General features: G+C 37.7%; 1 protein-coding gene across 1 annotated transcript in view; it reads left to right on the forward strand.

The window, feature by feature from the left end:
- LOC311291139 (uncharacterized protein) overlaps positions 1 to 14,053 on the forward strand; it is a gene marked incomplete at its 3' end in the record, with an annotated part of 311,624 nt that overhangs the window by 58,890 nt on the left and 238,681 nt on the right. Inside the window, exons 17-22 of the mRNA XM_084410012.1 lie at positions 3,707 to 3,877; positions 4,400 to 4,573; positions 4,735 to 4,905; positions 9,281 to 9,448; positions 9,686 to 9,856; positions 10,026 to 10,199. Coding sequence (XP_084266138.1) covers positions 3,707 to 3,877; positions 4,400 to 4,573; positions 4,735 to 4,905; positions 9,281 to 9,448; positions 9,686 to 9,856; positions 10,026 to 10,199 — 1,029 coding nt within the window. The remainder of the gene's footprint in view (positions 1 to 3,706; positions 3,878 to 4,399; positions 4,574 to 4,734; positions 4,906 to 9,280; positions 9,449 to 9,685; positions 9,857 to 10,025; positions 10,200 to 14,053) is intronic.

Raw genomic sequence — 14,053 nt, forward strand, 5'->3', positions numbered from 1 at the left:
AGGATGCTTCGATAGCGGCCTTAAGCTCATCCAGAGTGTTGGGTCTTGCGTCTCTCAACTTTCTCTTCACAATATCCCACAGATTCTCTATGGGGTTCAGGTCAGAAGAGTTGGCAGGCCAATTGAGCACAGTAATACCATGGTCAGTAAACCATTTACCAGTGGTTTTGGCACTGTGAGCAGGTGCCAGGTCATGCTGAAGAATGAAATCTTCATCTCCATAAAGCTTTTCAGCAGATGGAAGCATGGAGTGCTCCAAAATCTCCTGATAGCTAGCTGCATTGACCCTGCCCTTGATAAAACACAGTGGACCAACACCAGCAGCTGACATGGCACCCCAGACCATCACTGACTGTGGGTACTTGACACTGGACTTCAGGCATTTTGGCATTTCATTCTCCCCAGTCTTCCTCCAGACTCTGGCACCTTGATTTCCGAATGACATGCAAAATTTGAGCAACCACTGAGCAACAGTCCAATGCTGCTTCTCTGTAGCCCAGGTCAGGCGCTTCTGCCGCTGTTTCTGGTTCAAAAGTGGCTTGACCTTGGGAATGCGGCACCTGTAGCCCATTTCCTGCACATGCCTGTGCACGGTGGCTCTGGATGTTTCTACTCCAGACTCAGTCCACTGCTTCCGCAGGTCCCCCAAGGTCTGGAATCGGTCCTTCTCCACAATCTTCCTCATGGTCCGGTCACCTCTTCTCGTTGTGCAGCGTTTTTTGCCACACTTTTTCCTTCCCACAGACTTCCCACTGAGGTGCCTTGATACAGCACTCTGGGAACAGCCTATTCGTTCAGAAATTTCTTTCTGTGTCTTACCCTCTTGCTTGAGGGTGTCAATGATGGCCTTCTGGTCAGCAGTCTTACCCATGATTGCGGTTTTGAGTAATGAACCAGGCTGGGAGTTTTTAAAAGCCTCAGGAATCTTTTGCAGGTGTTTAGAGTTAATTTAGAGTTAGGTTAATAGCTCGTTTAGAGAACCTTTTCATGATATGCTAATTTATTGAGACAGGAATTTTGGGTTTTCATGAGCTGTATGCCAAAATCATCAGTATTAAAACAATAAAAGACCTGAAATATTTCAGTTGGTGTGCAATGAATCTAAAATATATGAAAGTTTAATTTTTATCATTACATTATGGAAAATAATGAACTTTATCACAATATGCTAATTTATTGAGAAGGACCTGTATTATCTGGCTCTGTAGGCATTATTGTCCGACTCTTTCTGACAGTTTCTGGTCTGAGGTTATTATTCCGTGAGATGAGATTGTCCTGACCATAGACTGTAAAAAAAGGTCCTGACACTGGAGCGCAAGCTTCTGAAGCTCCGCCCTCTTCTTGAAAGGGGGTCAGAGGCAGCATCTCATTTGCATTCAAAGGGATACACAAAAAAACAGCACGTTTTTGGTCACCCCCAAAAGAGGCAATTTGACATGCTTTTAAAAATGATCTGTTGGGTATTTTGAGCTAAAACTTCACATACACACTCTGGGGACATCAGATACTTATTTGACATCGTATAAAAAGGGGCATAATAAGTGACCTTTAAGAGAATAGGGACAACCTTTTAGACCATGCGCCAGGCATGCCAACCATTTTTCCCGCCGTTAAACTAGCAAATGTTGATTCGGACACGCCGTAAGTGCACTTGCGCCGTGCGCTTTAGACCATGAGCTTAGATTGTTAAAATAGGGCTCAGAGAATGTTTCCTGTGGTGCACTTGTAATGTTAGTTTGGTTTTTACATTGAAAACTAATAATTTAGAAATAAATGGCCATATTCTACCCTGATTTTAGCCCTCTGACTTAAATTTAAATTTAATTTTGGCAAATGCCAAAGTGTCATGTTTTGCTATGCTTTGCCAGAGAGTGCAAGTCTCTCTTATGCAAGACTTTTATTTTGTGTTTGTATTCATGCACACAAATATGCACACGCGCAACTACTTTTACTTTTGGCTAATTTGGTTGTTTAAAAGACCAAAACTTCGGCAAAACCTTGCTGTTTGACTCAGAGGAACTAAGTTAATGTGTTTCCTTGATGAATCAATGCTGCAGAACTTGATGATGCAACCACGCTCACTACTGAGCCCCTGACTGTCCAACGAGACAAATGTGACACCACTGAAAAGCTGAGAATCTCCCCTTCACTGGACTTTTTAAATCATATAGATCAGATTAGCGTTTCATAGGTTAGCTCCAGGTAGTTTGTTAAGAGCTAATCAATTTTCAGAGGGATCTCCTGTCTATAGGTCTCCTCAAGTCATTCCACAAGTTATTGATCTGATATAGGTCTGGGCCCTGACTGGACCAAAATGTTGTTCAACTTTTTCTTCTTCTTGAAGCATTCTTTGTTGATTTAAATTTGTGTTTGGTGTTATCACACTCAGAATGAAATTGTACTTCATCTTTAGGTTTGTGATTTTGTTCCCAAAATAGAGTTGTATAGCGCTTCTGGCAGGTCTAGAATTTGGGATTGGAATGTTTGTTACTTATTAATTAAAATATTTCAGAATGGAAAAAAGAACAAGAACACTATACCCCGGTTTCTCAGACAAGGCTTAAACCTAGTCTCAGACTTAAATACATGTTTGAGCTGTTTTAACTGAAAGCAACTTGTGCTGACATATCTTAAAATATGTCAGTACCATTGTTTTGTCTCAAGATGCACACCAGTAATGTAGTAGCCGATGATGCATACAAGATGTGATGTCAGTAGCTGCCTCAATTTTTATTATTTTTTAAAGCTACTCCGGTAACATCAGGAGCTATGGAAAATTTGCCTGAATGAGGCACTTTGGGAAAACGTGCGATGCCTCAATGTCAAGTACAGATGCACTGATGAGCTACTGTCCCGTGTGTACAATTTTACAGCAATGCTTTGGCCGTGTTTCTAATTCTTTACCCCACATGCTTGTGGCTTTACACTCCTCTCTGAGCGAAGCTTCGTCTTACCCGTTAGTGATGGAACTAACTGAGCAGGACAAGGCATGTGCATTCTTGCCAACCTCTATGGCATAGCTTTAGGCTTGTGCAAGCTTGATGGCAGGTTAAGTTGGCTCAGCCTTCTTTGCCAGAGGTATGTCAGAAGAATTAGTGACGGCTACCATTGGTACCTGGTTGAATTCTTTTACCAGCTGCACAGGAAGACTACCTTAAACTCATTCTCATCATGTGGGGACAGGCTCAGGACCCAGGTCACCTCCATAAGCCTCTGGTGTCTTGACACAATTGAACACAGACTGGTGTTTTTAGTAAGCAAAACTATTTAAATATAATAATAATAATAATAATAATAATAATAATAAACACAGAAGTATGTTACTATTTTAATACATTTGCACTGTAAAATAAAACAATATATATAAATGGAGGTTCACAGTACAGTAGTAAAATTGCTAATTGCTTGATTTCTTCACTTGCAAGAGCTAAACTGTCAAGCTTTTAATTTTAGCATGTAGATCTTTATATTCCTTTTAAAGTTTACAAACATGTTACAAATACTTCCTTCTTCAAATGTAGTGAAATGCTGTAAACTTTTACAGTTACATTTACTCATTGCTGCAAACAATTACTCATATCTGGTAAGGTATTCAGATCTAGTGTGATTTTGTCATATTTTGCGATTTCAGACTATTGTTCCGTAATTAATAAATCATAAATACTGTACAAAGTAAAATTTAATATGATTTTTTTTTTTTCTGTAGACTTTCAGACTGCAGTATCAGTGAAGAAGGTTATAAAGCTCTGGCTTCAGCTCTGAGATCAAACCCTTCACACCTGATAGAGCTGGATCTCAGAGGAAATGATCCTGGACAATCAGGAGTGAAGGAGCTCGATGATTTACTACAGGATGAAAAATGTAAATTAAAGACCAGGTGATTAATGTCTTAAAATATTTCAAAATAAGCCACAAATGTGATATCTGCTATATGAAACTAAGGGGACTGGGAATTGGAGAGGAATTGCATTTTAAAGGTAGAGGAACTTACAGCATACCTATTACTGAAATTCAACAGTCACACAACTATATTTCACATGCAACCAGAACTGTATTTTGATTAGTTATAATACAAGCAGGTCTCTTGATGAGGTTGATACGCTGCCATATTCCACTCCTTTTTTACCACCCAATCTATTAATGCATTGTGGAATAAACTGGTAATTGTCAACTACGTGACTGACTGAAATCATAATTAACTGAATACAGTTAGAAATAATCAAGGTTCCTCACTTCACTATAATTATATATTCATTTTGATATATTTGAACATACAGTACTTTTTTTTATATTGATTTTGCATTGTGTATCATGTATTTGCTTAGCTTGAAAGAATGGGAGGTGCAAAAAAAAAAACATTTAGTCAGAATTATCTAAAATACTCTTCTATGTTCTGTAGGTTTTTGAAAAGTGCTGCTGCACAGGAAGCGTGTGAGTGTCTCACTAAAGTTCTGGGTAAAAGTCCATTATTGCTCACAGAACTGGATCTGAGTGAAGATAAATTAGGAGATCTGGATGGAGAGAAGCTCTCTGCTCTTTTGATGGACTCTCATAGCAAAGTGGAGAAAATCAAGTGAGTCATCATGATTTATACATTATAACTTCTCTGTTAATTCATTATATGAGACTATCAGTCACATATGTGATCAAATTTGAAGACCTGCTGATCTGATGTGTGTTAAATATGTGCTGAAGTACAATCAGAACAATAATAAATGCTGTGTCTGTGTTTAGGCTGAATAATTGTGAGTTGACAGAGAAAAGCTGTTCAGTTCTAGCTACTGTTCTCTCCTCTAAAACCATCCTGAAAGAGCTGAACCTGAACAACAGCCGTCTGCTGGACTCTGGAGTCAAAGAGATCTGTGAGGGACTGAAGAATCCTGTGTGTGAGTTGAAGATACTCAAGTGAGTACATTTCACCACATTTTAAGAATGTTTGATAACTTTTTTGTGCTGATCTAATACTAATATTTTCTTAGTGCTAGGTGCACATTTCAACTACATTAAAGTTATTAAAATCAACCCAGTGTATACAGGTTTATTGTTATTAATTATACAAGTGGTCTGTCTAAATATTCAAATCTGATTGGCTGGAAGTTGTGCAATAAAAAAATGTTTGCACAATATTTTTTGGTATTTAAAGTGCGTTAGTAATTTGCGCCTACAGACGGGTCCACGACGTGTGTCCACTTTGTCCCATAGATGGTCTGCCCGTTTCCTTGCTAGAAAAACGTTCAGTTTTTCTGCTTGCGAATTCTGCCATGTAAATAGTGAATCCGCCATGGTGCGAGCGTGACTGGCCTTTAAAGGGAATGGGAGATGAGACTCTGATTTTTTAATTGCACGTAACCCATTATGCAAAATTCACTTTTACATGGCGTTTGAACATAAAACATTGAACATGTCGTGTGTGTACACAACAATCCTATAATAATAAAAATCCACCCAGTGCTTTTTTTAAAAATCCCCATAAATCATAAGCACTGTCTCAGAATAAGCCGTTCGCAGATTTCTTGGCAAAGTTACGTAGATTTGCACAAGCCCCGCCCACGACTGTTGACTGACACTGCAGTTTTAGCATAGACCCGCCCTGAGTGAGCTGTGCACAGTCCGCCATTGTTTCGACCCCAGAACAGCTGTAGGCAAGAATGTCTCCTAAGCGATTGAGGTGTTTTGTTGTTGAATGTAAGAATGAACATAGCAGTCGTCATTTACTCCTGACATCTGAGCTGCTGAAGACGCAGTGGATTACTTTAGTTTTTGAAGGGAATGCGCCCCTCAATCTACCTTAATGCGTTTATGTTTGCGTGAATCATTTTACACCAGACTGTTTTGTGCACTTTGTCAGTACAAAGCAGGCTTTGCTAAAAAGTTGTTTCTCGAGGATGGATCAGTACCAACTGTTGTGTTCGTTATCCAGCTCACAGTCTCCGGATCGATACTGGTCACAGCAGTAATGAAAGGGAGAGCACGCATTTTATCACAGCTCATCGAGTCGTTTTATGGATATAAAGTTTACCAGTTTATTAAGTAACCCAATTGGAAAGTTCTGTATATATTTGTTTACTGTTAGTTGTAACAAGTTTTTTTGTGTAATTCGATGTGTATGTTGATGATAATGCAAGGGAGAGAGTGTTTATGGATAATACTTTAACGCACACTTTTTGTACTGTTTTATTCAGCTCTTACAGTGATTTTCTGGAGTGATTCAAGATTCAAAAAACTTTATTTATCCCCGTAGGGCAATTCAGTTTTAGCCTGCCAGTCGTATCAACAAGACAAAAGGTAGCATCGTCCTGAGGGCATTAGACAGAATTCCTGACTAAGAACATGGTCAGGATAACTCATGACCTGTCTAGCCTTCTGGAGCACCCGTTTATTCCAGAGGGAGCTCAGGTCTGTCAGCTGAACTCCAATGATCTTGGAGCAGATTTGAACAATACTGCTGAGGCTATTCTTGTCCCTCACAGACAATCCATTAAACCAGCAGATAAAAGAAAATGTTAAAAGGCTTTCAATAAATGAATAATAAAAGTTACATAAGATCCTTTGAGATACATTAAAAGAATTTAGCTTCCGCATCGAGTGGATTCTTTGTTGTCCCCGCTTAGTGATAGACTCTGTGTTTTTATCAAACTTGAGGTTTGAGTCAAACGTGGTTCCTAAGTACTTACACGTCTCTACAATTTCAACATTTTCGCCATGAATAATGCTGGCTTCTGGGTTAAAACGGTTCTTTCTAAAATCAATGATTAACTCCTTAGTTTTTGTCACATTAAGGTCCAGGAAGTTATCATTACACCAATTCACAAATTGTGATAAGGCACTTCCATGGCCCGATTGGTCCCCCTGAAGAAGTGACAGTAGGGTAGATCTTTCATTCTATGCCCGTGCCCAAGCCCGGACTCGACCGATATTTCCCACCACTGTCCTCGCACGCTGCTCGCCTATGACAGCAAAAAACTGGGACTTCGACGATGAACAGACAAGCAGTCTTGCCATGACAGAAATTATTATAGTAGTCAGCCTCAGGCCTCAATATCCGCTTTTGTTACTTTTCCGATCCATTCAACTATTTCTGAATAAACAAACAACGCAGTTTGCATGCTTCTTCCTTGTCGCATTAGGTCTGTTCATTAAGATAATAATTAATGAATGCATGCACAATTATGAACTTGATAAATGTTACAGATATGTTTTACTATGCACAAACAAATGCCTTTCAACTTACATGTGCAAACTTGTAAGTGCACTTGCGCCGTGCGCTTTAGACCATGAGCTTAGATTGTTAAAATAGGGCTCAGAGAATGTTTCCTGTGGTGCACTTGTAATGTTAGTTTGGTTTTTACATTGAAAACTAATAATTTAGAAATAAATGGCCATATTCTACCCTGATTTTAGCCCTCTGACTTAAAATTAATTTTGGCAAATGCCAAAGTGTCATGTTTTGCTGTGCTTTGCCAGAGTGCTCTTATGCAAATCTTCTATTTTGTGTTTGTATTCATGCACGCAAATATGCACACACGCAACTACTTTTACTTTTGGCTAATTTGGTGGTTTAAAAGACCAAAACTTCAGCAAAACCTTGCTGTTTGACTCAGAGGAACTAAGTTAATGTGTTTCCTTGATGAATCAATGCTGCAGAACTTGATGATGCAACCACGCTCACTACCGAGCCCCTGAATGTCCAACGAGACAAATGTGACACCACTGAAAAGCTGAGAATCTCCCCTTCACTGGACTTTTTAAATCATATAGATCAGATTAGCGTTTCATAGGTTAGCTCCAGGTAGTTTGTTAAGAGCTAATCAATTTTCAGAGGGATCTCCTGTCTATAGGTCTCCTCAAGTCATTCCACAAGTTATTGATCTGATATAGGTCTGGGCCCTGACTGGACCAAAATGTTGTTCAACTTTTTCTTCTTCTTGAAGCATTCTTTGTTGATTTAAATTTGTGTTTGGTGTTATCACACTCAGAATGAAATTGTACTTCATCTTTAGGTTTGTGATTTTGTTCCCAAAATAGAGTTGTATAGCGCTTCTGGCAGGTCTAGAATTTGGGATCGGAATGTTTGTTACTTATTAATTAAAATATTTCAGAATGGAAAAAAGAACAAGAACACTATACCCCGGTTTCTCAGACAAGGCTTAAACCTAGTCTCAGATTAAAATACATGTTTGAGCTGTTTTAACTGAAAGCAACTTGTGCTGACATATCTTAAAATATGTCAGTACCATTGTTTTGTCTCAAGATGCACACCAGTAATGTAGTAGCCGACGGCGACGATGCATACAAGATGTGATGTCAGTAGCTGCCTCGATTTTTATTATTTTTTAAAGCTACTCCGGTAACAACAGGAGCTATGGAAAATTTGCCTGAATGAGGCACTTTGGGAAAACGTGCGATGCCTCAATGTCAAGTACAGATGCACTGATGAGCTACTGTCCCGTGTGTACAATTTTACAGCAATGCTTTGGCCGTGTTTCTAATTCTTTACCCCACATGCTTGTGGCTTTACACTCCTCTCTGAGCGAAGCTTCGTCTTACCCGTTAGTGATGGAACTAACTGAGCAGGACAAGGCATGTGCATTCTTGCCAACCTCTATGGCATAGCTTTAGGCTTGTGCAAGCTTGATGGCAGGTTAAGTTGGCTCAGCCTTCTTTGCCAGAGGTATGTCAGAAGAATTAGTGACGGCTACCATTGGTACCTGGTTGAATTCTTTTACCAGCTGCACAGGAAGACTACCTTAAACTCATTCTCATCATGTGGGGACAGGCTCAGGACCCAGGTCACCTCCAAAAGCCTCTGGTGTCTTGTCACAATTGAACACACACTGGTGTTTTTAGTAAGCAAAACTATTTAAATATAATAATAATAATAATAATAATAAACACAGAAGTATGTTACTATTTTAATACATTTGCACTGTAAAATAAAACAGTATATATAAATGGAGGTTCACAGTACAGTAGTAAAATTGCTAATCTCTTGATTTCTTCACTTGCAAGAGCTAAACTGTCAAGCTTTTAATTTTAGTGTGTAGATCTTTATATTCCTTTTAATGTTTACAAACGTTACAGATACTTCCTTCTGCAAATGTAGTGAAATGCTGTAAACTTTTACAATTACATTTACTCATTGCTGCAAACAATTACTCATATCTGGTAAGGTATTCAGATCTAGTGTGATTTTGTCATATTTTGCGATTTCAGACTATTGTTCCGTAATTAATAAATCATAAATACTGTACAAAGTAAATTATAAGTTATTTTTCTGTAGACTTTCAGACTGCAGTATCAGTGAAGAAGGTTATAAAGCTCTGGCTTCAGCTCTGAGATCTTCACACCTGATAGAGCTGGATCTCAGAGGAAATGATCCTGGACAGTCAGGAGTGAAGGAGCTCGATGATTTACTACAGGATCTGAACTGTCAACTCAAGACACTGAGGTGAGTACTATTAAAACAGCACTCAATAGTCTTAATATCGTTTTTGCCAAAAGAGAATTCAACTGTCAAAAACACATTTATAAATTAGATTTTGAAAAGACTAAAGGCCTTTTCACAATCTTGAAACCCTAGGGTGAACCCTACAGAGCTCACAAGCACTAATGTCCAGTGATTACTAAATGTTGGAATCAAGTACTTTGTGTTTGTAAATTCTCCCTCTTCTGTTCATCATTTTAGGCTGTGTAAGTGTGGTCTAACAGAGGAAAGCTGTTCAGCTCTCGCTACAGTCCTGAGATCAAACTCCAGTCTGAAAGAGCTTGACATCAGCAACAATAATCTGCAGGATTCAGGAGTGAAGAAACTCCAGAACGGATTAGAAAATACAAACTGCACACTGGAGAGTCTCAGGTGAGTTCAATGAACCATTATTTTATTTTACTAATCACTTTTTAAATTTTTTATTTATTTTCTGATTTAAAGAAAATGCAATAAATAAAGTGCATTTGACGTTTTTTCATGTAAATAATTTTTCGTGTTTTTTTTTTTTTTTGAGTGGTAATAAATGTATTTTCTGTAGACTTTCAGACTGCAGTATCACAGAAGAAGGTTATAAAGCTCTGGCTTCAGCTCTGAGATCAAACCCTTCACACCTGATAGAGCTGGATCTCAGAGGAAATGATCCTGGACAATCAGGAGTGAAGGAGCTCTATGATTTACTACAGGATCAGAAGTGTCAACTCAAGACACTGAGGTGAGACGTGATGAAATAATACAACAAAAGGATAAGCACCCAAATTATTTATAATATTATTAATTAACCCTTTAGGGTCGACAATCGCACTGGTGCGTTTTGCTGGATTTTCTTCACATTACAGCAAAATAGACTTAAAATACTCATTTATGGTCATACATATAAAAGAAATATGAAAAAATAAACTGTAAAAGGTCTACTTTTGTATTTGTCCATCAAAACATTGTGCTTTTGTAAAATAAAGAAAATAAACAGTGTGCTTTCTGCCTCTCCGACTTTTTTTCTGGAGCACGTCTCTAAACTTAAAACTCAGCGAAAACTTGTCACATATACATGAGCAATAAATCTTTATAAACATTTAAGTGTCTACTTTTAAATGATCTAATTCAAAACGAAAACAAATATTCTTTGTTTATGTAATCTTTATGAAAAGAGAGATGTCAGTCGTTCAATGTGAACACTCCTACTGAGAGCGCGCACTTTTGAAATGCAAATGATCTGAGGTGATCCATGCAAACCTGTCAATGCCCACATCAACTTGATAAAAGGCATCAAGTTTAATCAGATTCATGTACTTTACGTCATCTTGAGATGCTGTGAGGAATAATAATAGCGTAGTAATAATCCTGGAAAAATTTACCTCAGAATAAGAGCTGGTTTCAGTTTTGTTTCGAGGATCCAGCTGAGTATTGTGAATAGTAAGTTCTTTATTCTTAAGTTCTTTATTCTAATCGTGATATGGATTAATGTCTGTAAACCACAAAAAGATTTTAAATATGTTTAAAATATGTTTATTTTAAAAATAGTTTAAATAGGAATCCTCCATGTTATGCGTGTCTCTGTGTGAATGAATGTCACAGATGAGCACTTTTGTTTACTACACGCACTTACATTAGTAAACATGCATATACATATTTTATACAAATATACATATTTTTACATGAACACATCCGACTAATTTGGCTTTTCCCAAACTATATTGCTATACTGAGATGAGTTAAATTGACTGAAATATGTTGAAATAAAATGTCTATGTATAAGCAACATACTAAAGTGCAAATTAGCATTTATATGCCCTATATTAATACTTCATAAAAAAGTGTTTTGACAAGATTTCGTTGACCAGTTTTGGACAGATTATGAAGTCTTTACTGTAAAATAGACTACTGCCACATCAATGAAGCTTTTGTTAGCCAATTTTTGCTCATATGTTAAATATATAATATGAGATATTTTGTCAAAAATAAAGTAGGTATATTGAATTATCAACTAAGATGTTATTATAGTGTTTGTTCCAATGTATATTCTATGGAAGAGAAATAATGTCAAATGTTTTTTAAACAAAAAAAGCCTGTTGAATTGCACTACTTTAGGCATTGCATTAACCATGCTTGCATTTTAATGCATTGTATTTTTAGGGCTTGCATTTTTATGGGCTGAAATTCAACATGGTTGAATTTTTAAGCCGTGAATATTTCAATTAAAAACATTTCAAACACATTTTCATTATTAAAAATTCAATAATCCATATTCACCTTTCATATTTCACTTCCAAAATATTCAAACTGTTTAAAAATACAACCTATAATATTCAACAGGCATTTTTCGGTCCATTTTATTTCGCTTTGCAAATTCGCTTCTACAAATTCAGTGGTTCAAATTCGACAGTAAATTCAACATTGACATGCAGGAACTGCAGGAAAAGCAGTAGATTGCCGAGCATACTCTCCATCTGCTGTTAGTCGACCTCACCAGCAGGGGGTGCAAAAGCGCGTGTTGTTGACGAAGACCAGCAACAGTTAGAACAAGCCATTCATTCATAAAACTCATTTACAGCAATGTAAGTGTATTTGTGATTATTATGATGGCTGTTTTATGTTAAATTCAGTGTCTTCACGGTTACTTTTCCTGTGTAGCCTACATGCATCTTTCTCTACCGTGAACAAGATTATAATGTTATTCCCCGATGCGGATATACAGATCCAATGTTACATTTTTGAGGTTGACATATATTTCTCTTGGTTGTTTAGTTGCCTTTATATTGTGGCAATGTGCTGCATGCAGGCTATTAGGGTTTCCCTCAATACTTAAAGGGGGGGTGAAACACTCAGTTTCAGTCAATCTCATATTAATCTTGAGTACCTATAGAGTAGTACTGCATCCTTCATATCTCCAAAAAGTCTTTAGTTTTATTATATTTATAAAAGAAAGATAGGCTGTACCGAGTCTTTCCGGAAAAAAAAACGAGCGGCTGGAGGCGTGCCGTGTGGGCGGAGCTAAAGAATCACGAGCATACATACAGAACGCGTTTTTGCTTAGAAAATGTGAGATGGGCAGTGAAATGGGGGAAAAACACAAGGTCTCGAGAGTTTTTTAAAAGCAGAAAGGATTTTAACTTGAGCACAGTGTTTTTAGAACACCATGTCATGCGCAAGTTTTACAACATTTGTGTGTGTTTACTCGTGGTTTATGAGGACATGAATTGGTTTATGGATTATTGTATGTGACTTAGCAGTAGCAAGCGGAACAGTTTTGCACATCAGACTAGTATTTTCATAGAAAAACAATGGAATAGTAGCACATTTCAATGGAGAAGCTCGCTTTGTGTTTATTATGAAATAATTCATTTATTTCAACATATTTTCACACTCTTTGTGTATTGTTGTTTGGAGTGGTTTTACAATAAACAAACAGACACCTACAGTGGCCAGCTAAACAAATGGATTTAAACACACACACACCATACATCGCATGCTCCATAGATACATTAACTAACTTATACGTGATCATGTTGTTTACTTGCTGTGCTTACGCGCCGATATTTGAAGCAGTTTTACTCACCGCCTGCGGTTCCAACGCACGACCGTGAACCTTTATAGTTGGGACTGCTCCATCCTTAAAGGGATAGTTCACCCAAAAATGAAAATTCTGTCATCATTTACTCAGCCTCAAGTTGTTTCAAACCTGTATGAATTTCTTTTTTCTGCTGAACACAAAAGAAGATATTTTGAAAAATGTCGGTAACCAAACAGTTGATGGACCCCATTGACTTCCATAGTAGGAAAAAAAAATACTATGGAAGTCAATGGGGTCCATCAACTGTTTGGTTACCGACATTTTTCAAAATATCTTCTTTTGCCCATGTTAACAGATTAGAGCATTCACACCGCACGCAGAGGTGGCGCGGCAGCGCAGAGCAGAGCAGCAGTGCCGCGATCGTTTCGGCGCCGAGTCTATTTTTGTTGCGCCGCTTACGCTGAATTAAAGTGACAATGCATTGATCATGGCCAAAATACACCGCAGTTTTATCCAAAAAGTGCATTGATGATATCTATTGTGTTTTAAACAGTCAATCAAATGACCAACAGCAATTTAAAAAGAAAACAAATGACCAAAAACAAACTTGTTGCCAGAACAATAAAAACAAAGATGAACCAAAAGTTATATAAATGAAATTATTAATAAAATAAGCTTCTTGACAAGTCTTTTCTCTTAAATGTATTTGAAAACGAAATAAAGCAATGCCAACTTATCCATTATAGAGTACTCTGTCTGTACACAACCCGCGGTTCAGCCGCGTGTGACAAACGCTGCCAGTGTGAAAGCAAAACGCGCGTGTCCTGCTCACCATACGCACTGCTCCTGCGCTGCTTACGCTCTGCTCGCGTGCAGTGTGAAACCGGCATAACTCTGTGCCACCGCATAACTATAGATGTGTTAAAAAAGAAAAAATAATGAGAATATATTTACATATATATCCGAGTCCTGATCGGGAGGTAACGTCCGATTCCGATCGAGTCTGAAAACACGTGATCGGGCCCGATTTAAAAAAAAAATTTTTTATGTGTATATAT

This window comes from Rutilus rutilus, assembly GCF_951802725.1.
Source record: "Rutilus rutilus genome assembly, chromosome: 5".
Taxonomy (NCBI): Eukaryota; Metazoa; Chordata; class Actinopteri; order Cypriniformes; family Leuciscidae; genus Rutilus; species Rutilus rutilus.